General features: G+C 39.9%; 1 protein-coding gene across 2 annotated transcripts in view; it reads left to right on the top strand.

The window, feature by feature from the left end:
* The window catches only part of PCYT1B (phosphate cytidylyltransferase 1B, choline), a 138329-nt gene that overhangs the window by 33708 nt on the left and 81660 nt on the right, over positions 1–22961 (top strand). For both annotated transcript variants that reach the window (XM_059911421.1, XM_059911422.1), the window contains exon 3: positions 13962–14078. In XM_059911421.1, the coding sequence (XP_059767404.1) occupies positions 13962–14078 (117 nt within the window). The remainder of the gene's footprint in view (positions 1–13961; positions 14079–22961) is intronic.

Genomic DNA, 22961 nt, shown 5'->3' with positions numbered 1-22961 from the left:
TTAGGTTGCTTCCATGTCCTGGCTACTGTAAATAGTGCTGCAATGAACATTGTGGTACGTGACTCTTTTTGAATTATGGTTTTCTCAGGGTATATGCCCAGTAGTGGGATTGCTGGGTCGTATGGTAGTTCTATGTTTAGTTTTTTAAAGAACCTCCATACTGTTCTCCATAGTGGATGTATCAATTTACATTCCCACCAGCAGTGCAAGAGAGTTCCCTTTTCTCCACACCCTCTCCAGCATTTATTGTTTCTAGATTTTTTTGATGATGGCCATTCTGACTGGTGTGAGGTGATACCTCATTGTAGTTTTGATTTGCATTTCTCTAATGATTAGTGATGTTGAGCATCCTTTCATGTGTTTGTTGGCCATCTGTATATCTTCTTTGGAGAAATGTCTATTTAGGTCTTCTGCCCATTTTTGGATTGAGTTGTTTGTTTTTTTGATATTGAGCTGCATGAGCTGCTTGTAAATTTTGGAGATTAATCCTTTGTCAGTTGCTTCATTTGCAAATATTTTCTCCCATTCTGAGGGTTGCCTTTTGGTCTTGTTTATGGTTTCCTTTGCTGTGCAAAAGCTTGTAAATTTCATTAGGTCCCATTTGTTTATTTTTGTTTTTATTTCCATTTCTCTAGGAGGTGGGTCAAAAAGGATCTTGCTGTGATTTATGTCATACAGTGTTCTGCCTATGTTTTCCTCTAAGAGTTTTATAGTGTCTGGCCTTACACTTAGGTCTTTAATCCATTTTGAGTTTATTTTTGTGTATGGTGTTAGGGAGTGTTCTAATTTCATACTTTTACATGTACCTGTCCAATTTTCCCAGCACCACTTATTGAAGAGGCTGTCTTTTCTCCACTGTATATGCTTGCCTCCTTTATCAAAGATAAGGTGACCATATGTGCGTGGGTTTATCTCTGGGCTTTCTATCCTGTTCCATTGATCTATGTTTCTGTTTTTGTGCCAGTACCATACTGTCTTGATTACTGTAGCTTTGTAGTATAGTCTGAAGTCAGGGAGCCTGATTCCTCCAGCTCCATTTTTCGTTCTCAAGATTGCTTTGGCTATTCGGGGTCTTTTGTGTTTCCATACAAATTGTGAAATTTTTTGTTCTAGTTCTGTGAAAAATGCCAGTGGTAGTTTGATAAGGATTGCATTGAATCTGTAGATTGCTTTGGGTAGTAGAGTCATTTTCACAATGTTGATTCTTCCAATCCAAGAACATGGTATATCTCTCCATCTATTTGTATCATCTTTAATTTCTTTCATCAGTGTCTTATAATTTTCTGCATACAGGTCTTTTGTCTCCTTAGGTAGGTTTATTCCTAGATATTTTATTCTTTTTGTTGCAATCGTAAATGGGAGTGTTTTCTTAATTTCACTTCCAGAATTTTCATCATTGGCGTATCGGAATGGAAGAGGTGCATTAATTTTGTATCCTGCTACTTTACCAAATTCATTGATTAGCTCTAGTAGTTTTCTGGTAGCATCTTTAGGATTCTCTATGTATAGTATCATGTCATCTGCAAACAGTGACAGCTTTACTTCTTCTTTTCCAATTTGGATTCCTTTTATTTCTTTTTCTTCTCTGATTGCTGTGGCTAAGACTTCCAAAACTATGTTGAATAATAGTGGTGAGAGTGGGCAACCTTGTCTTGTTCCTGATCTTAGTGGAAATGGTTTCAGTTTTTCACCATTGAGGACGATGTTGGCTGTGGGTTTGTCATGTATGGCCTTTATTATGTTGAGGAAAGTTCCCTCTATGCCTACTTTCTGCAGGGCTTTTATCATAAATGAGTGTTGAATTTTGTCGAAAGCTTTCTCTGCATCTATTGAGATGATCATATGGTTTTTCTCCTTCAATTTGTTAAGATGGTGTATCCCATTGATTAATTTGCGTATATTGAAGAATCCTTGCATTCCTGGAATAAACCCCACTTGATCATGGTGTATGATCCTTTTAATGTGCTGTTGGATTCTGTTTGCGAGTATTTTGTTGAGGATTTTTGCATCTATGTTCATCAGTGATATTGGCCTGTAGTTTTCTTTCTTTGTGACATCTTTGTCTGGTTTTGGTATCAGGGTGATGGTGGCCTCGTAGAATGAGTTGGGGAGTGTTCCTCCCTCTGCAATATTTTGGAAGGGTTTGAGAAGGATGGGTGTTAGCTCTTCTCTAAATGTTTGATAGAATTCACCTGTGAAGCCATCTGGTCCTGGGCTTTTGTTTGTTGGAAGATTTTTAATCACAGTTTCAATTTCAGTGCTTGTGATTGGTCTGTTCATATTTTCTATTTCTTCCTGGTTCAGTCTCGGCAGTTTGTGCATTTCTAAGAATTTGTCCATTTCTTCCAGGTTGTCCATTTTATTGGCATATAGTTGCTTGTAGTAATCTCTCATGATCGTTTGTATTTCTGCAGTGTCAGTGGTTACTTCTCCTTTTTCATTTCTAATTCTATTAATTTGAGTCTTCTCCCTTTTTCTCTTGATGAGTCTGGCTAATGGTGTATCAATTTTGTTTATCTTCTCAAAGAACCAGCTTTTAGTTTCATTGATTTTTGCTATTGTTTCCTTCATTTCTTTTTCATTTATTTCTGATCTGATCTTTATGATTTCTTTCCTTCTGCTAACTTTGGGGTTTTTTTGTTCTTCTTTCTCTAATTGCTTTAGGTGCAAGGTTAGGTTGTTTATTCAAGATGTTTCCTGTTTCTTGAGGTAGGCTTGTATTGCTATAAACTTCCCTCTTAGAACTGCTTTTGCTGCATCCCATAGGTTTTGGGTTGTCGTGTCTCCATTGTCATTTGTTTCTAGGTATTTTTTGATTTCCCCTTTGATTTCTTCAGTGATCACTTCGTTATTAAGTAGTGTTTTGTGTAGCCTCCATGTGTTTGTATTTTTTACAGATCTTTTCTTGTAATTGATATCTAGTCTCATAGCGTTGTGGTCGGAAAAGATACTTGATACGATTTCAATTTTCTTAAATTTACCCAGGCTTGATTTGTGACCCAAGATATGATCTATCCTGGAGAATGTTCCATGAGCACTTGAGAAAAATGTGTATTCTATTGTTTTTGGGTGGAATGTCCTATAAATATCAATTAAGTCCATCTTGTTTAATGTATCATTTAAAGCTTGTGTTTCCTTATTTATTTTCATTTTGGATGATCTGTCCATTGGTGAAAGTGGGGTGTTGAAGTCCCCTACTATGATTGTGTTACTGTTGATTTCCCCTTTTATGGCTGTTAGTATTTGCCTTATGTATTGAGGTGCTCCTAGGTTGGGTGCATAAATATTTACAATTGTTATACCTTCCTCTTGGATCGATCCCTTGATCATTATATAGTGTCCTTCTTTGTCTCTTGTAATAGTCTTTATTTTAAAGTCTATTTTGTCTGATATGAGAATTGCTACTCCAGCTTTCTTTTGATTTCCATTTGCATGGAATATCTTTTTCCGTCCCCTCACTTTCAGTCTGTATGTGTCCCTAGGTCTGAAGTTGGTCTCTTGTAGACAGCATATATATGGGTCTTGTTTTTGTATCCATTCAGCCAGTCTGTGTCTTTTGGTGGGAGCATTTAACCCATTTACATTTAAGGTAATTATCGATATGTATGTTCCTATTCCCATTTTCTTAAATGTTTTGGGTTTGTTATTATAGGTGTTTTCCTTCTCTTGTGTTTCCTGCCTAGAGAAGTTCCTTTAGCATTTGTTGTAAAGCTGGTTTGGTGGTGCTGAACTCTCTCAGCTTTTGCTTGTCTGTAAAGGTTTTAATTTCTCCATCAAATCTGAATGAGATCCTTGCTGGGTAGAGTAATCTTGGTTGTAGATTTTTCTCCTTCATCACTTTAAATATGTTCTGCCACTCCCTTCTGGCTTGCAGTTTCTGCTGAAAGATCAGCTGTTAACCTTATGGGGATTCCCTTGTGTGTTATTTGTTGTTTTTCCCTTGCTGCTTTTAATATGTTTTCTTTATATTTAATTTTTGATAGTTTGATTAATATGTGTCTTGGCGTGTTTCTCCTTGGATTTATCCTGTATGGGACTCTCTGTGCTTCCAGGACTTGATTAACTATTTCCTTTCCCATCTTAAGGAAGTTTTCAACTATAATCTCTTCAAATATTTTCTCAGTCCCTTTCTTTTTCTCTTCTTCTTCTGGGACCCCTATAATTCGAATGTTGGTGTGTTTAATGTTGTCCCAGAGGTCTCTGAGACTGTCTTCAGTTCTTTTCATTCTTTTTTTCTTTATTCTGCTCTGCAGTAGTTATTTCCACTATTTTATCTTCCAGGTCACTTATCCTTTCTTCTGCCTCAGTTATTCTGCTATTGATCCCTTCTAGAGTATTTTTAATTTCATTTATTGTGTTTTTCATCATTGCTTGGTTCCTCTTTAGTTCTTCTAGGTCCTTGTTAAATGTTTCTTGCATTTTGTCTATTCTATTTCCAAGATTTTGGATCATCTTTACTATCATTATTCTGAATTCTTTTTCAGGTAGACTGCCTATTTCCTCTTCATTTGTTAGGTCTGGTGTGTTTTTACCTTGCTCCTTCATCTGCTGTGTGTTTTTCTGTCTTCTCATTTTGCTTATCTTACGGTGTTTGGGGTCTCCTTTTTGCAGGCTGCAGGTTCATAGTTCCCGTTGTTTTTGGTATCTGTCCCCAATGGCTAAGGTTGGTTCAGTGGGTTGTGTAGGCTTCCTGGTGGAGGGGACTAGCCCCTGTGTTCTGGTGGATGAGGCTGGATCTTGTCCTTCTGGTGGGCAGGTCCACGTCTGGTGGTGTGTTTTGGGGTGTCTGTGGCCTTACTATGATTTTAGGTAGCCTCTCTGCTAATGGATGGGGCTGTGTTCCTGTCTTGCTAGTTGTTTGGCATAGGGTGTCCAGCACTATAGCCTGCTGGTCGTTGAGTGAAGCTGGGTCTTGGTGTTGAGATGGAGATCTCTGGGAGATTTTCGCCATTTGGTATTACATGGAGCTGGGAGGTCTCTTGTGGACCAGTGTCCTGAAGTTGGCTCTCCCACCTCAGTGGCACTGCCCTGACGCCTGGCCAGAGCACCAAGAGCCTGTCATCCACACGGCTCAGAATAAAAGAGAGAAAAAATAGAAAGAAAAAAAAGAAAGAGGATAAAATAAAATAAAGTAAGATAAAATAAAGTTATTAAAATTAAAAAAATAAAAAATAATTATTAAGAAAAAAAATTTTTAATGTAAAAAAAAAAAAGGGCGGACAGAATCCTAGGACAAATGGTGAAAGGAAAGCTATACAGACAAAATCTCACGCAGAAGCATACACATACACACTCACAAAAAGAGGAAAAGGGGAAAAAATAATGTATCTTGCTCCCGAAGTCCACCTCCTCAATTTGGGATGATTCGTTGTCTATTCAGGTATTCCACAGATGCAGGGTACATCAAGTTGATTGTGGAGATTTAATCCTGCTTCTGAGGCTGCTGGGAGAAATTTCCCTTTCTCTTCTTTGTTCGCACAGCTCCCGGGGTTCAGCTTTGGATTTGGACCTGCCTCTGTGTGTAGGTCGCCTGAGGGCGTCTGTTCTTTGCTCAGACAGGATGGGGTTAAAGGAGCAGCTGCTTTGGGGGCTCTGGCTCACTCAGGCCAGGGGGAGGGAGGGTACGGAGGCGGGGCGAGCCTGCGGCGGCAGAGGCCAGCGTGATGTTGCACCAGCCTGAGGCGCGCCGTGCGTTCTCCCGGGTAAGTTGTCCCTGGATCACAGGAGCCTGGCAGTGGCGGCCTGCACAGGCTCCCGGGAGGGGAGGTGTGGAGAGTGACCTGTGCTCGCACACAGGCTTCTTGGTGGCGGCAGCAGCAGCCTTAGCGTCTCATGCCCATCTCTGGGGTCCGCGCTGATAGCCGCGGCTTGTGCCCATCTCTGGAGCTCGTTTAGGCAGCGCTCTGAATCCCCTCTCCTCGCGCACCAGGAAACAAAGAGGCAAGAAAAAGTCTCTTGCCTCTTCGGCAGCTGCAGACTTTTTCCCGGACTCCCTCCCAGCTAGCTGTGGCGCACTAGCCCCCTTCAGGCCGTGTTCACGCCGCCAACCCCAGTCCTCTCCCTGCGATCCGACCGAAGCCCGAGCCTCAGCTCCCAGCCCCTGCCCGCCCCGGCGGGGGAGCAGACAAGCCTCTCGGGCTGGTGAGTGCTGGTCGGCGCCGAACCTCTGTGCGGGAATCTCTCCGCTTTGCCCTCCGCACCCCTGTGGCTGCGCTCTCCTCCGTGGCTCCGAAGCTTCCCCGCTCCGCCACCTGCAGTCTCCGCCCACGAAGGGGCTTCCTAGTGTGTGGGAACCTTTCCTCCTTCACAGCTGCCTCCCACTCGTGCATGTCCCGTCCCTATTCTTTTGTCTCTGTTGTTTCTTTTTTCTTTTGCCCTACCCAGGTACGTGGGGAGTTTCTTGCCTTTTGGGAGGTCTGACGTCTTCTGCCAGCGTTCAGTGGGTGTTCTATAGGAGCAGTTCCACGTGTAGATGTATTTCTGATGTACCTGTGGGGAGGAAGGTGATCTCCGCGTCTTACTCTTCCGCCATCTTCCCAATTCCCCCCATGACTCTTTTTGAATTATAGTTTTCTCAGGGTATATGCCCAGTAGTGGGATTGCTGGGTCATATGGTAGTTCTGTTTTTAGTTTTTTAAGGAACCTCCATACTGTTCTCCGTAGTGGCTGTATCAATTTACATTCCCACCAACAGTGCAAGAGGGTTCCCTTTTCTCCACAACCTCTCCAGCATTTGTTGTTTGTAGATTTTCTGATGATGGCCATTGTGACTGGTGTGAGGTGATACCTCATTTTAGTTTTGATTTGCATTTCTCTAATGATTTGTGATGTTGAGCATCCTTTCATGTGTTTGTGGGCAATCTGTATATCTTCTTTGGAGAGTGGACTTCAGGACACGGGGAGGGGGAGGGGTGGGCTGGGACAAGGTGAGAGAGTGGCATGGACATATATACACTACCAAATGTAGAATGGATGGCTGGTGGGCAGCAGCCGCATAGCACAGGGAGATCAGTTCTGTGCTTTGTGACCACCTAGACGGGTGGGATGGGGAGGGTGGGAGGGAGATGCAAGAGGGAGGGGATATGTGTATACATATGGCTGATTCACTTCGTTATGCAGCAGAAGCTAATACACCATTGTAGAGCAGTTATACTCCAATAAAGATGTTGAAAAAAAAAAGTAACTGTTGGTAGTGGTTGGAGGGAGTGTCGTGGAGATTATCTAAACATAATTGTTGGAGCATTGTACTGTTACTAGAGAAGCTCACAGAGTTTTAAAAATATCTTGCTGTTTGACTATTATTTAAGAAAACAAGAGAAACATCATTACTTTTTTGAAATGTTTGGTAGTTTTCAAGACTAGTAGGCAGTTACCTTTCTGTGGTGCCGTCTTGAGCATCCCTTCAAAAAGACAAAAGAGACCTGTATTGAGGGTTCATAATGTGCTTCAAGATTATAGTTGCAACTGAAGTCTTTCACTAACTCCTTCTCTAGCCCATTTTATGACTTCATACAATTGCCTACATTATGTTTCGTGGTCTTAGGTCTGCCCAAACAGGAGCTGGTGTATAAATTCTAAAAGGGGCTGCTCATAGCTTTTAGCTCCTGGACCTCATCTGTGAGGTCAGAGAGTGATGAACCTCAGGAGAAGGAGCACAGTAGAGCAATTGGAACTGGCACCTTTTTCTTTTAAGTTAATTAATTAATTTATTTTTGGCTGTGTTGGGTCTTTGTTGCTGCGCGTGGGCTTTCTCTAGTTGTGGCGAGCGGGGGCTACTCTTCATTGCGGTGCATGCGCTTCTCATTGCGGTGGCTTCTCTTGTTGCAGAGCACAGGCTCTAGGCGTGTGGGCTTTAGGAGTTGTGGCACATGGGCTCAGTAGTGGTGGCTCGTGGGCTCTAGAGCGCAGGCTCGGTAGTTGTGGCGCACAGGCTTAGTTGCTCCAAGGCATGTGGGGTCTTCCCGGACCAGGGCTCGAACCCGTGTCCCCTGCATTGGCAGGCGGATGCTTAACCACTGCGCCACCAGAGAAGTCCCGGAACTGGCACCTTTTTAAAAAATTTTTTTTATTGAAGTATAGTTGATTTACAAGGTTGTGTTAATTTCTTGTGTACAGCAAAGTGACTCAGTTATACATATATATATATATTTTTCATATTCTTTTCCATTATGGTTTGTCGCAGGATACTGAATATGGTTCCCTGTGCTATACAGTAGGACCTTGTTGTTTATCTATCCTATATATAATAGTTTGCCTCTGCTATTGCCAAAATCCCATTCCTTCCCTTCCCTACCCCTCCTCCCCCTTGGCAACCACAAGTCTGTTCCCTATATCTGGGAGTCTGTTTTTGTTTCGTAGATATGTTGATTTGTATTGTATTTTAGATTCCATGTGTATGGTATTTGTCTTTCTCTGTCTGACTTACTTCGCTTAGTGTGATAATCTCTAGGTCCATCCATGTTGCTGCAAATGGCATTATTTCATTCTTTTTGATAGCTGAGTAATATTCCACTGTATATATGTACCACATCTTCTTTATCCATTCATCTGATGGACATTTAGGTTGCTTCCATGTCTTGGCTCTTGTAAATGGTGCTGCTATGAACATAGTGGTGCCTGTATCTTTTTGAATTAGAGTTTTCTCTGGGTATATGCCCAGGAGTGGGATTGCTGGATCATATGGCAACTCTATTTTTAGTTTTTTGAGGAACCTCCATACTGTTTTCCATAGTGGCTGCACCAATTTACATTCCTACCAGCAGTGTAGGAGGGTTCCCTTTTCTCTGCACCCTCTCCAGCATTTATTTGTAGACTTTTTAATGATGGCCATTCTGAGTGGTGTGAGGTGATACCTCACTGTAGTTTTGATTTGCATTTCTCTAATAATTAGTGATGTTGAGCATCTTTTCATGTGCTTCTTGGCTATTTGTATGTCTTCTTTGGAGAAATGTCTATTTAGGTCTTCTGCCCATTTTTTAGTTGGGTTGTTTGTTTTTTGTTGTTGTTGAGTGGAACTGGCACCTTTGATCTTAGCTCAAATAGTCCAGCTGTGGAGGTATGACCCTCTAAGGTTTAGTATGTATCTGAGACAGAGAAAATCAGTAATCTGCCTGGAGATAAAGGAAAAGCCCAAGTGATTGCTTCATAGGTTCCTTTTCATTAAAGCTGACATTTTTTCTTAAAGGGAAACTCAGTTCTGATTTCCTATTTTTCTTCACAAAAAGGGAATTTATATTATTCTGTTCACACAGTGATATGTGTAGTTTTCCAAATTCATTTTTCAAGAGCCACCTGAATGAATTTTGCCTTATTTCTGTGCCACCTGTACTGTAATTTACTTAATTTTTTAAAAAATGTACTCTTTCTTTTTTAACTTAAATTTAATGTATTTTAAAAAGCAAACATCAATTGTCATTTATTGAGAAGAGCATCGCTGGCTATAAGTAGAAGGAAATGATTAAGTTTATATAAAACTATGTAAACTTTGTGAGATAGGTAACTATTAGATTTTAAAAGGTTAAATTTTGTGCCACCTCTTTTGCACATCAGCTGTACACAAAAACAATACCAGTTACCATAATTACTGGGCATTCAGTAGCAGTCTGTCTTTCTCTCTCTCTCTTTTTTAAAAGACTCCATAATGGCATGTAGTTTTCTAGAAGGCATCATGAGTTAGAAGAAAGATCAGTGGAGTTTGGTTTGCACTCAAACTCCATCATAGGTTGGTTGTATGATGCTGGGTAAGCTGCTCAGCTTTGCTGAGCTTCCATTTGCTCCTCTATGAGAGAGGATAGTAAGTCCACTCTCTTATACCTACCTCACAGAGTTGATGGAAAGATTAAGTGAAATACATGTGCTCTGTAAATCATATGTACTTTTAAGGCATTGTTAATAAGCTGCATTTTAAGAGCCATAATAAAAAATGAATAATCACCCTTTTATTGTTGCCCGAATCTGAAACAATACCAAGAAACACCATAACATGCCCTACAAAAATGTGAATTCAGATGTACTGTAGTTGGTGACTGCCTCCTGTCTTGCCGTATGGTATGTGTATGTTTAACTTTTTAACCAACTGCCAAACTGCTTTCCAATGTATTTGTACCATTTACATTCCCAGCAGCAGTGTATGAGAGTTCCAGTTGCTCTATATCCTCATCAGCACTTGGTATGATCAATAGTTTTTAAATTTTTAGTCATTCTAGTGAGTATGAAGTAGTATCTCAGGGTCACTTTAATTTGTATTTCCCTAATGACTAATGGTATTGAGGATCTTTTCATGTGCTCATTTGCCATCCATCTATTTATTTTCTGTGGTGAAATGTCTGTTGAAATTTTTTTGCCCTTTTAAAAATGAGTTGTTTATCTTATTATTGAGTTTTGAGGGTTCTTTATATATTCCAGATACAAGTCTTATATCAGATACATATTTTGCAGATATTTTCTCCCTAAGACTTGCCTTTTCATTTTTGTAAAAATGTCTTTTGAAGAGTAAAGGTTTTAAATGAGGTTTAATATATAAATTTTTTTGTTTTATCGTGTGTCCTTTTTGGTTCCTATTTAAGAAATTTTTGTCAAACTCAAAGCCACTAAGATTTTCTCCTGTTTTCTTCTAGAACTTTTGTAGTTTTAGCTTTACGTTTAGGTCTATGATCCATTTAGAGTTAATTTTTGTATATGGTGTGAGATGCTATATAACATATTACCACAGACCTAATGGCTTAAAGCACTGCACATTCATTATGTCACAGTTTCCATGGATCAGGAGTCCAAGCCTGGCTTAGCTGAGTCCTCTGCTCAGGGTTTCACAAGGCTGCATTCAAGGTGTCACCCAGGGCTCAGTTCTCATCTGGAAGCTTGACTGGTGGATCTGGTAGATCTGCTTCCGTGCTCACTCAGGTTGTTGGCAGAATTTATTTCCTTGGAACTCTAAGACCAAGGATCTAGCTTCTTGCTGGTTGTCAACCAGAGACCACCCTCGGCTCCTAGAGGCCACCTGCAGTTCCTTGCCACATGGCCTTCTCAAAATATGGCAGCTTGCTTCTTCAAAGCCACCAAGGGAGAAAGAATGAGTCTGCTAGCAAAATGGAGTCTTATATACTGTAACATAATCATGGGAGAGACATCTATCACCTTTGTCATATTCTCCTGGTTAGAAGCAAGGCATGGGTCCCACTCCCACTTCAAAGGGAGGGGATCTCACAAAGGTGTGAACAGCAGGAGGTGTGGGGGTCAGTGGGAGCTACTTTAAGGTATCTCCACCATGGCCATGGAATAGGTGTGCTCCATCTTTTGATCATTGCCAAACCTCTAGCTTCACAGGCCAGTGGTTCCCAGCATATACCCTCTGGAGAGTCCCCAGATGCCTAAAAGGATGTCCAGAAAAACTTCGAACAAAAGATTAAAACAAATAAACATACCAACTAACTTACAAAGCCACAGTCTATTAAAAAATATTATGGAGAATTTCAAACATTCACAAAAGTAGAACAATATAATGAACCTTCATGTGTCCATCACCCATACCTAACAACCACCATCCTGTAGCCTTTCCTCATCAACTCTCCCCTCTTGAATTATTTGAAACAAAATCCCAGGCTTCCTATCATTTCATCCATAAATACTTCTGTATATATGTCTTAAAAAATAAGAACTCTGGGTTTTTTTTTAAGGCATAACCACTATATCATTATCTCACCTAAAAAATTAACAGCAATTCTTTAATATCATCAAATATCCAGTGTTCCAATTTCCAGTTATCTTATGTCACCATTTATTTATAGTTTGTTTGAACCCAAATCCAAATAATGTCTATATATTACAATATGTTGAGATGTTTTTTAAATACTTTTTAATCTCAAAGTCCCCCCCCCCTTTTATCTCTTTCCCTCTTCTTTTTTTTTTCTTGAAGTTTATTTGTTGAAGAGATCAGGGATTTTTTTTTTTTTTTGGTCCTGCAGAATTTCCCAGTCTGGAAATTGCTGACACACTACAATTTTTTAAAGTGAGCTTATTGCAAAATCAACTCCACAAATACTCTTCACAAATTTACTAAATGGCCTTTTTTCTCAGTAATTATATCGTCTTTCTTTACTTTTCTTTCCTCCCTGCTTCCTGAATTTATTTATCTTGATCACTTCTGAATCAATAACAAAAAATTTTGCAGAACTGCCATCTGCTTCCCCCTAGGGTTTATATCTTAAAACAAATTTTCCTCAATTGAATTCAAATTGAATAAGAGCTTTGAAACTAAGGATCCCTCATTAGACAGCTTGTTATTTCAAAGTATTTTCTATTTACCGTGCCTTATTTAGAATACAGTATAATCCTGTGAAGGCAATTCTCTTTGTTCAAAACGGTGTGTAATTGGGAATAATTGCAATTCCCTATCTGACACAAAGTCTCTCGAGTTTTTTTTATTAGTGAAATTTAATTTATTAGAAACATTGTACCATCTGAATATGTTAATGTAATATTCCTTTCAATTTATGTTCTAAATTAACGAGGTTGTATTACATCAAGAAATAATCACAATTTAAAATCTAAGCCTTAAAGATCATTCAACAGAAGTGTGCATTGATTTCTTTTTTTTAAATTTATAACATCAATATAATACGTGCATCTAGTTTAAAAAGTTAGTAGGACTCTTAGGCTCGTAAAACAAACAAACCAACAAACAAACCAGCAATCTCTTTGCCTACCTGCCCCACCTCTGATTCTTGTTCCCTGTAGATACTCAGCACTTGACAATCAACTTTCCAAAATGTTGACATCTCCAATCCACTGTCATTGCCTTTCTTGTTTCCTCTGCCCTTGGGGGATTATCCCTTTTTAATTCTTTCTCTGTAATTCTTGTGGTGTTAGAGCGGAAGTGGAGATAAGTGTGTGTGTGTTCGGTTTGCCACGTTTAGTTTGTCGTTCACCATATTTTCATTTTCTAGTTCCTTTGTTGAGAATCCAAAATGGTGTAAAAGTAAAAGTTGGCACCCAGCCCCTCTACCTCCCTATGTCTCCCTCTTATTGGAGGGGATGGGTCTTTGGCTGACTCAGCAAAAGTGTCATCCAGCAGCTAGCTCCTAGTGCAGTCTCCTGGCTCCCGGGAAGCTCTGGTGAAGTGTGTCCCTCTTCCGCAAGAAATGGCACTTCCCAAGCACTGTATGCCACAGTGAGAGTGTCTGTTGTGGCCGATTTGCTCTTGACCCTTCTCCCTAGGAATGACTGTAGTGTGGGTCACTCGCCTCCAACCCTGAGCACCCCGCCATGTAACTTTTGCTCCCTGACACTCCTCCCCTTGGGGCATGTACGCCCCGCCCCACGTCTTAGGATACCAAAGAGAATAGGGAGTGTGACCTTTGTGCAGTGTATGCTGGTAAATGTTTAACAACTGGCCCTCCAGGGGGAAATAAGCCCTGATTTGAGCATTTGCCAATTTCTATGGTGTAAATACTCCTACCAAGGCTGATTTTACGCTGCCACGGTGACTTGGAAGAGGTGCACAGCTGTGTCTTTGCCTTTGGGAATAGGACTCAGGGGTCTTAGTTCAGGACTGCCAGACTCGAGGATGAAGTCATTTGTCCTTTTCATTGAGCTCCTCAGTCACTCCTACCTTGATATTCCCGCTGGGCTGACTCTCTCAACCCTTTGGTTATGTCTGGTGTGTCTGAATCTGCCAGCTCAGCCACCTGAGACTCTACTCTGGATCAAGAAAACTCCCCAGTGCTCTGCGGCTAACAATGTGTGTTCTGGGTCAATCTTAATTTTGTTATGTTTTTACTCTGCTTTGATGTCCTTAGAAGAACCTCTTGGTAAAGTTAATTTCGTGCACTAATATGAAACTGATGGTATGTAGACATTGTGTTTTCTCCAGGTAAACCTTATTACGGTGCTGTACTGATGGAAGGATCAGGTGACTGGGCTCCTTATTCTGCAGTTCTGTTGATGATGTTTTCTTTCTTCCACAGTTGACAGACCTGTCAGAGTATACGCAGATGGAATATTTGACCTCTTCCACTCAGGTCATGCAAGGGCACTTATGCAAGCAAAAACACTGTTTCCCAACAGCTACTTGTTGGTAGGAGGTAAGAAGTGCATTTTCTCTTTGTCTAGAAAACTCTTGTATAATGTGCTTCCTGAAAAGGACCCCTTTCAGACTTCCATCGTTAACACCTCACATTGTTAATGCTCCCAGTTCAGCCTATATTGCGTCACTTGTTCACTGCGTGAAATTTAAAATGATATTTAAAAAACCATAGGGGAAATTACATCATCAGATTATAAACCATTGATTCCCAGAGAAAGACGAATAATATCACCAAGGGTAACTGCTTCATGTTCTCCATTTATGCCTTTCTTCTTGTGTTTGAGGCATGATCCAATTTCTGTTTCTGAAATTTCCTAGAGGGTTAGGAGAAAAGCAATATTATTCTGATTTCAAATCTTAGAGACCTGAGGGGATTCAGGATGATTAATGGTAAGTAAGGTCATTGTCTATTTCCTTGGTGTGACCCACAGTACTTAGGACAATGTTGCGCTAATGGTAGTGGCTTACAGCAGTCCCAATTAGTTGAATTTATGTGCCGTGTATTAAAGAAATAGAGATTTATATACCCAGGTAATCTTGGTTTACAGTGAAGGAACTGACTGATTTCATAAGCTTGTGGAGAGAGAAGGGCAGTTAGACATAAAATGTTCTTCTTCCAAAAGGCCTACAGATTTCAATTTGGGTAAAAGGGAAAGTTTCTGACCTGCAAGACCTGGGTCTCATCTCTGTAGCTTCTGGAAACAGCATTTCCTTTCACTATAATCATTTTTTGTGACGTTACATGAACTAGACACCATCAACCCTTAGACCTCTACCGTGAGGGAAAAAGGTGATGGTAAGAGACTACGTATCTGTTTTAAAAAATATTTTGTTATCTTCCACAAGTTAAAAACTACTTTTTGGATATTTGAGAGGAACCTTTTGCAGATTTTGCCAAGCATGGTGACCATGTGGTTACTGAATGGAGTTCCTTCCAGAAGGAAGAGGTGATACGAGGCAGTTCATTTCCCTTTATTTTGAGTGGAAAATCATTTCTTGCATGAGCATTAGCACCTGCAGTGTGGTCCTAAGCTGCCGGGGTCCTGGGGAGACCTCTGCAGTGGTTGGGCTTTGGTCATTTTGGCAACCCAAGTTTGGAGGTGGTTAGGTGTAAGCAACACTTAACGGGAACACTGCCTTGGCCCTGGGTTAGCACATCAAAAGTAAAGGCAAAGGAAAAATGTGACTTTCAGTACATTCACGTAAATTGGAGAAAGCAGTAAATTAATATCAGCAGCTGTCTAGGTCGCTAGGCAACAGTGGTTTCTCTGATTTACTGAATGATTCCTTCACTTAACAACTATTTATCGAGCTCCTACTATGTGCCAGGCATTCTTCTGTACACTGAGAATGCAACCATGATCGAAGCAGACTGTGTCCTCAAGAGAACTTAGAGTCTGAAGGGGAGGCAGACACTGCCCAGTAAACAATCCAGAGTAGGGGTTCTATGAAGAAATGTAAAATAGGGTAAGGGGAAAGAGTGGCTGGTGGGGCAAGGAGGGACATTTCAGGTATGGAGGTCAGGGGAGGGCCCTCTGGAGTGTTGACACCTGTGCAGAGACTTGAATGAAGTGAAGGGCACACGAAAGCCAGAGCACAGAACCTTCCTTGTGCGGTGATCTTCCCACCAGTCTAGATGAGAATGTTGGGACAAGTGGAGAAAACATGGTAGCTACAACTAGATGCGTTATTTTGTTGACTTGTTATGTCTTAAGGAGGCTTTCTATAAAAGCACAGGTGATGTAGTACTCAGAGAAATGAATATGGACAGGAGTTCAGAGCCAAGAATTAAAGCAAAAGAGAAGGAGAACAACTCCCACAAGAAATCCTGAACTTCTTCGCAGCTATGGCAGAAGGAGCCACAGGGTCATTCCATAGCTTCAGATGTTAGAGCGGATACTGCTCCCCGATGAAGAACCAGCTCCTCCTGCCCTGAGTTCTGAGATGTTTCAGAGGGTTGTTGCCTAAGCAGCATCGAGTAATGCAGTAAACGATGTCCTCTCTCTCTAGCAGATTTACAAAGAAATGTAGCTACCCCCCTTCAATGGCTATTACCTGGATTCTCCATGGAAGCCAAGGGCATGTTAAACTACTAAGATAACCATGGAGACCATATCTTTTGGTAGGTGACAGGGACTAGAGTATAGATGGGAAATGAAGCAGTAATACATGAAGCTGTAAAAACGTGGTATGTAGCCTTCTGGAGACAGTGACAGAGTAAGAGTGAAAACCTACAAGCAATGTAAACAATAATAAATAATTTCAGTATGTTATTTTCTCCACTGATATATTATTATTCTATTTAAGATAATTGGCAATACTATGAAATATTTTTAACCACCCTATTAATAAAATTCAGTGTAGGGACTTCCCTGGTGGCACAGTGGTTAAGAATCCGCCTGCCAATGCAGGGGACACGGGTTCGAGCCCTGGTCCCGGAAGATCCCACATGCCGCGGAGCAACTAAGCCCGTGCGCCACAACTACTGAGCCTGAGCTCTAGAGCCCGCAAGCTACACCTACTGAGCCCATGTGGCACAACTACTGAAGCCCACACACCTGGAGCCCATGCTTCACAAGAGAAGCCACCGCAATGAGAAGCCCACGCACTGCAACGAAGAGTAGCCCCCGCTCACCACAACTAGAGAAAGCCCGCGTGCAGCAGCGAAGACCCAACACAGCCAAAAATAAATAAAATAAAATAAATTTATAAAAAAAATAAAATTCAGTGTAAGCCAGGCTTCCCTGGTGGCGCAGCGGTTAAGAATTTGCCTGCCAATGCAGGGGACACAGGTTTGAGCCCTGGCCCGGGAAGATCCCACATGCCGCAGAGCAACTAAGCCCGTGTGCCACAACTACTGAGCCTGCGCTCTAGAGCCTGCGAGCCACAACTACTGAGCCCACGTGCCACAACTACTGAAACCTGCATGCCTAGAGCCCGTGCTCTGCAATAAGAGAAGCCACTGCAGTGAGAAGCCCATGCACCACAACGAAGAGTAGCCCCCACTTGCAGCAACCAGAGAAAGCCCGCGCACAGCAACAAAGACCCAACACAGCCAAAAATAAAAATAAATAAAATAAATAAATGTTTTAAAAAATTCAGTGTAAGCCTATATTTCATGTGTCTCCACTAATTTAATTGTATTTGACTCCTAGTCTGTTAAACAGAATCTCCAACCTCCTGTGTGTAGGCAGATTTCTACAGGGGCATGGTAGCTCAAATCCCATGACAAAGAACAATCTTCCTTCGATGTATATAGTAGTTGCCTTCCTCTAAAATTTAGCATTTATCACAGCTGTTCCAGAAATACATTGCAGTTATATGTAAAACAAAATTAGGGGCTAGATTCAAATAATTTAAAATAATTATGCAGAGACATTCAGAAATCTTACAGGATGTTAGAAAATTCTCATGTGGGACTGCCCCACACATAGCAAGATGTTTAGGGACTTCCCTGGTGGTTCAGTGGCTAAGACTCCATGCTCCCAATGCAGGGGGCCTGGGTTCGATCCCTGGTCAGGGAACTAGGTCCCACATGCCGCAACTAAAGACCCCCTCATGCCACAACTAAAGACCCCCGCATGCTGCAACGAAGATCCTGCATGCCGCAACTAAGACCCGGTGCAGCCAAATAAATAAATAAATAAAATACTTTAAAAAAGATGTTTAACATTGTTGGCACCCTGCCCACTAAATGCCAATTGCTGCCTCCAATCATAGTGACAACTAAAGATGCCCTACAAATTTCCAAAAATGCTTCCTAGGGGATGCTGAAGCCTTTGTTGAAAACCATTGTCTTAGACTAAGAGTCTTCACTCTTTGTTCCCCACAATCCCAAAAAGAATTTTGAAAAACTATACACCTTCTTACAGATTTTTAAGCTGACATCTAAAATTTTCCATCCTAAGTTTAAATAGTTGTAAAAGATGTAATTTCTGGAATACTGTAAATTTTAACATTTTCAAAAATTAATAAACTTTATTTTTAAGGGAAGTTTTACATTCACAGCAAAACTGAGCAGAAAGTACAAAGGTTCCCATTTACGCACTCACGCACAGCCTCCCCATTATCGACATCGGCCACCAGGGTAGTACATTTTTTACAGTCCATGAACCTACATTGACATGTTATTATCACCCAAAGTCCATAGTTTAATACGTTAGAGTTCACTCTTGGTATTTTACATTCTTTGGGTTTGGACAAATATATTATGACATATATCCACCATTGGAGTATCGTACAGAACAGTTGCAGTGCCTTAAAAATCCTCTGTACTCTGCCTATTCATCTATCCCCCACCCAATCCCTGGTAACCACTGATCTTTTTACTGTCTCCATAGTTTTGCCTTTTCCAAAATGTCATGTAATTGGAATCATACAGTATGTATCTTTTTCAGATTGGCTTCTTTCACTTAGTAATACGTTTAAGGTTACCCCATGGCTTGTTGGCTCATTTCTTTTTAGCACTGGGTAATATTCCATTGTCTGGATGTGCCACAGTTTGTTTATCCTTTCACCTACTGAAGGACATCTTGGTTGCATTCAGGTTTTGGCAATTATGAATAAAGCTGCTATAAACATCTATGTGCAGGTTTTTGTATGGACATAAGTTTTCAGTTCAGTTTGGTAAATACCAAGGAGTGTGATTGCTAGATCATATATTAAGGGTATGTTTAGCTTTGTTAGAAACTGCCAAACAGTCTTCCAAAGTAGCTGTACCATTTTGCATTCCCACCAGCAATGAATGAGAATTCCTGGTGCTCCAAATCCTCACCAGCATTTGGTGTTGTCAGTATTTTGTACTTTGGCCATTTTAATTGAGGTATAGTGGTATCTCATTGTTGTTTTATTTTGTAATTTCCTGATGTAGAACATCTTTTCATATGCTTACTTAACATCTGTATATCTTCTTTGGTGAGGTGTCTATTCAGATCTTTTTTTGCATTTCTTAATCAGGTTGTTCATTTTCTTATTGTTGAGTTTTAAGAGTTCTTTGCATAGTTTGGATAATAGTCCTTTATCAGTTGTGTCTTTTTCAAATATTTTCTCCCACTCTGTGGTTTTTCTAATTCCATTGACATTGCCTTTTGCAGAGCAGAAATTTTTAATTTTAATGAAGTCCAGTTTATCAATTGTGTCTTTGATGGTTTGTGTGTTTGGTGTTGTATCTAAAAAGTCACTGCCATACCTAAGGTCATCTAGGTTTTCTCATATATTATCTTCTATGAGTTTTACGCTTTTGTGTTCTACATTTTGATCTATGATCCATTTTGAGCTAATTTTTGTGAAGAGTATAAGATCTGTATTTAGATTCCTTTTTTTGCATGTGGATGTCCAGTTGTTACAGCACCATTTGTTGAAAAGACTATCTTTGTTCATTGTATTACCTTTGCTCCTTTGTCAAAGATCAATTGACTGTATTTATGTGGGTCTATCTCTGGGCTATTTCATTCCATTGATCTATTTATCCATTTTTTCACCAATACCACACCTTCTTGATTACTGTAGCTTCACAGTAAGTATTGAAGCTGAGTAGTGCCAGTCTTCCAACTTTGTTCTTTTCCTCCAATATTGATTTGGCTATTCTGGGTCTTTTCCCTCTCCAAATAAACTTTACTATCAGTTTATCATTAGCCACAAAATAACTTGTTGGTATTTTGGTTGGGATTGCATTGAATCTATAGATCAAGTTGGGAAGAAATGACATCTTGACACTATTGAGCCTTCCTATCCATGAACATGAAATACATTTCCATTTATTTTGTTCTTTGATATTTTTCATCAGGGTTTTGTAGTTTTTCTCACGTAGATCTTGTACACATTTTGTTAGATTTATACCTAAGTATTTTATTTGTTGGGGCATGCTAATGTAAACAGTAATATGTTTTTCATTTCAAAGTCCACTTGTTCATTGCTGACATATAGGAAAGTGATTGACTTTTGTATATTAATTAACCTTGTATTCTACAATCTTGCTATAATTGCTTATTAGTTCTAGGAGGTTTTTTTGGTCAGTTCTTTAAAATTTTCTACATAGATGATTATGTCATCTGTGAAGAAAAACAGTTTTATTTCTTCCTCCCCAATCTGTATACATTTTTTAAAATTTATGTATTTATTTATGTTTGGCTGCGTTGGGTCTTCATTGCTGTGTGCGGGCTTTCTCTAGCTGTGGCGAGTGGGGGCTACTCTTTGTTGCAGTGTGCAGGCTTCTCATTGCAGTGGCTTCTCTTGTTGCGGAGCACAGGCTCTAGGCACACAGGCTTCAGTAGTTGTGGCACGTGGGCTCAGTAGTTGTGGCTCATGGGCTTTAGAGCGCAGGCTCAGTAGTTGTGGCGCCCAGGCTTAGTTGCTCTGCGGCATGTGGGATCTTCCCAGATCAGGGCTCGAACCCATGTCCTCTGCATTGGCAAGCAGAATCTTAACCACTGCGCCACCAGGGAAGTCCTAATCTGTATACGTTTTATTTCCTTTTCTTGTCTTACTGCACTAGCTAGGACTTCCAGTACAATGTTGAAAAGCTATGGTGAGAGGTTACATCCTTGCCTTATTTCTGATCTTAGTGGGAAGACTTCAGTTTTCTCACCATTGAATATGATGTTAGCTGTAGGGTTTTTGTAGATAGTCTTTATCAAGTTGAGGAAGTTCCCCTCTATTTCTAGTTTGCCGAGAGTTTTTATCATGAATGGGTATTGGATTTTATCAAATGCTTTTTCTACATCTATTAATATGATCATGTGATTTTTCTTCTTTTGTCTGTTGATGTGATGGATTACATTAATTGATTTTATTCCATTTTTTAATTTTTAAAATTGAAGTATAGTTGATGTATAGTATTATATGTTACAGGTGTACAATATAGTGATTCACAATTTTTAAAGGTTATACTCCATTTATACTTATAAAATATTGGCTATATTCCCTGCATTGTAAATATATCCTCATAGCTTATTTATTTTATACATAATAGTTTGTATCTCTTAATCCCCTATCCCTTACTTGCCCCTCCCGCCTTCCTTCTCTCCATTGGTAACCACTAGTTTGTTTTCTATATCTGTGAGTCTGTTTACCTGGGATAAATCCCACTTGGTTATGGTGTATAATTCTTTTTATACATTGTTGGATTTGAGTTGTTAATATTTTGTTAAAGAGTTCTGCATCTATGTTAATGAGAGATAGTGGTCTCTAGTTTTCCTTTCTTATAAGGTGTTTGATTGTGGTATTAGGGTAATGCTAGCCTCATAGAATGAGTTAGGAAACATTCCCTCTGCTTCTATCTTGTGGAAGAGATTGTAGAGAATTGGTATAGTTTCTTCCTTAAATGTTTGGTAGAATTCACCAGTGAACCTATCCAGGCCTGGTGGTTTCTCTTTTGGAAGGTTATTACATACTGATTGGATTTCTTTAATACATAGAGGCCTATTCACATTGTCTCTTTCTTCTAGTGTGAATTTTGGCAGCTTCTGTCTTTCAAGGAATTGGTCACTTTCACCTGTGTTATCACATTTGTGGGCATAGAGTTGCTCAAAATATTCCTTCCTTTTAATGTCCGTGAGATCTGTAGTAATGTCCTCTTTTTAATTTCTGATATTAGTCATTTGTATCTTTGTCTTTTTTTCTTTGTTAGCTTGGCTAGAGCCTTATCAATTTTATTGATCTTTTCAAAGAACCAGCTCTTGTTATTTGTTGACTTTCTCTATTCATTCCTGTTCTCAGCTTCATTGATTTCTGCTCTGATTTTTATTATTTATTTTCTTTTGCTTACTTTGGGTTGAATTTGCTCTTTTTTTTCTAGTTTCCTAAGATGGAAGCTTAGATGATTGATTTTAGATTTTTCTTCTTTTCTAATATATATATTCAATGCTTTAAATCTCCTAAACACTTTTCATTGCATCCCACAAATTTTAGTAAGTTGTGTTTTCATTTTCATTTAGTTCAAAATAGTAAAAAATATTTCTTGATTTATTCTTTGACCCATGTGTTATATAGAAGTGTGCTGTTTAATCTCCATTTATTTTGGGATTTTCCAGCTATTTTTCTGTTGTTGATTCCTAGTTTAATTCCGCTGTGGTCTGAGACCAGACATTGTGCGACTTCTATTCTTTTTAATTTGTTATGGTGTGTTTAATGGCCCGGAATGTGATCTATCTTGGTGAATGCTCCATGTGAACTTCAGAAGGATGTGTATTCTGCTGTGGTTGGATGAAGTCTGTAGATGTCGATTATATACAGTTGATTGCTAGTACTGTTGTGTGCACACCCACACACACCCACACACACATACAATTAAATATATTGTTGCTGTTATTATTTTGAATATACTGTTATCTGTTAGATCAATTAAGAATATGAAAAATAAAAGTTTTGTTTTATCTTCAGTTATTCTCTAATGCTCTTCCTTTTTAAAATGTATATCTGAATTTCTGACCTATGTAATTTTCCTTCTTTCCGAAGAACTTTTAAAAACATTTCTTGCAAGGCGGGTCTACTAGAAACAATTCCCTCAATTTTTGTTTGTCTGAGTAAGTCTTTATTTCTCCTTCCCTTTTAAAGGATGATTTTGTAGGCTACAGAATTGTAGGTTGGTGGGGTTTTTCTCTCAACACTATAAATATTTCACTTCACTCAGTTTTTACTTATTTATTTATTTGGTTTGACCAGGTCTTAGTTGTGGCTCGTGGGCTCCTTAGTTGTGGCTTGCTGGCTCCTTAGTTGCAGCAGGCGGCCTCCTTAGTTGCACCTCATGGGCTTCTTAGTTGTGGCACACGAACTCTTAGTTGTGGCATGTGAACTCTTAGTTGTGGCATGCATGTGGGATCTAGCTCCCTGACCAGGGATCAAACCTGGGCTCCCTGCATTTGGAGCGTGGAGTCTTATCCAC

Source organism: Balaenoptera ricei, chromosome X (assembly GCF_028023285.1).
Source record: "Balaenoptera ricei isolate mBalRic1 chromosome X, mBalRic1.hap2, whole genome shotgun sequence".
Lineage (NCBI taxonomy): Eukaryota > Metazoa > Chordata > Mammalia > Artiodactyla > Balaenopteridae > Balaenoptera > Balaenoptera ricei.
This window is presented reverse-complemented; position numbering and strand designations above follow the sequence as displayed.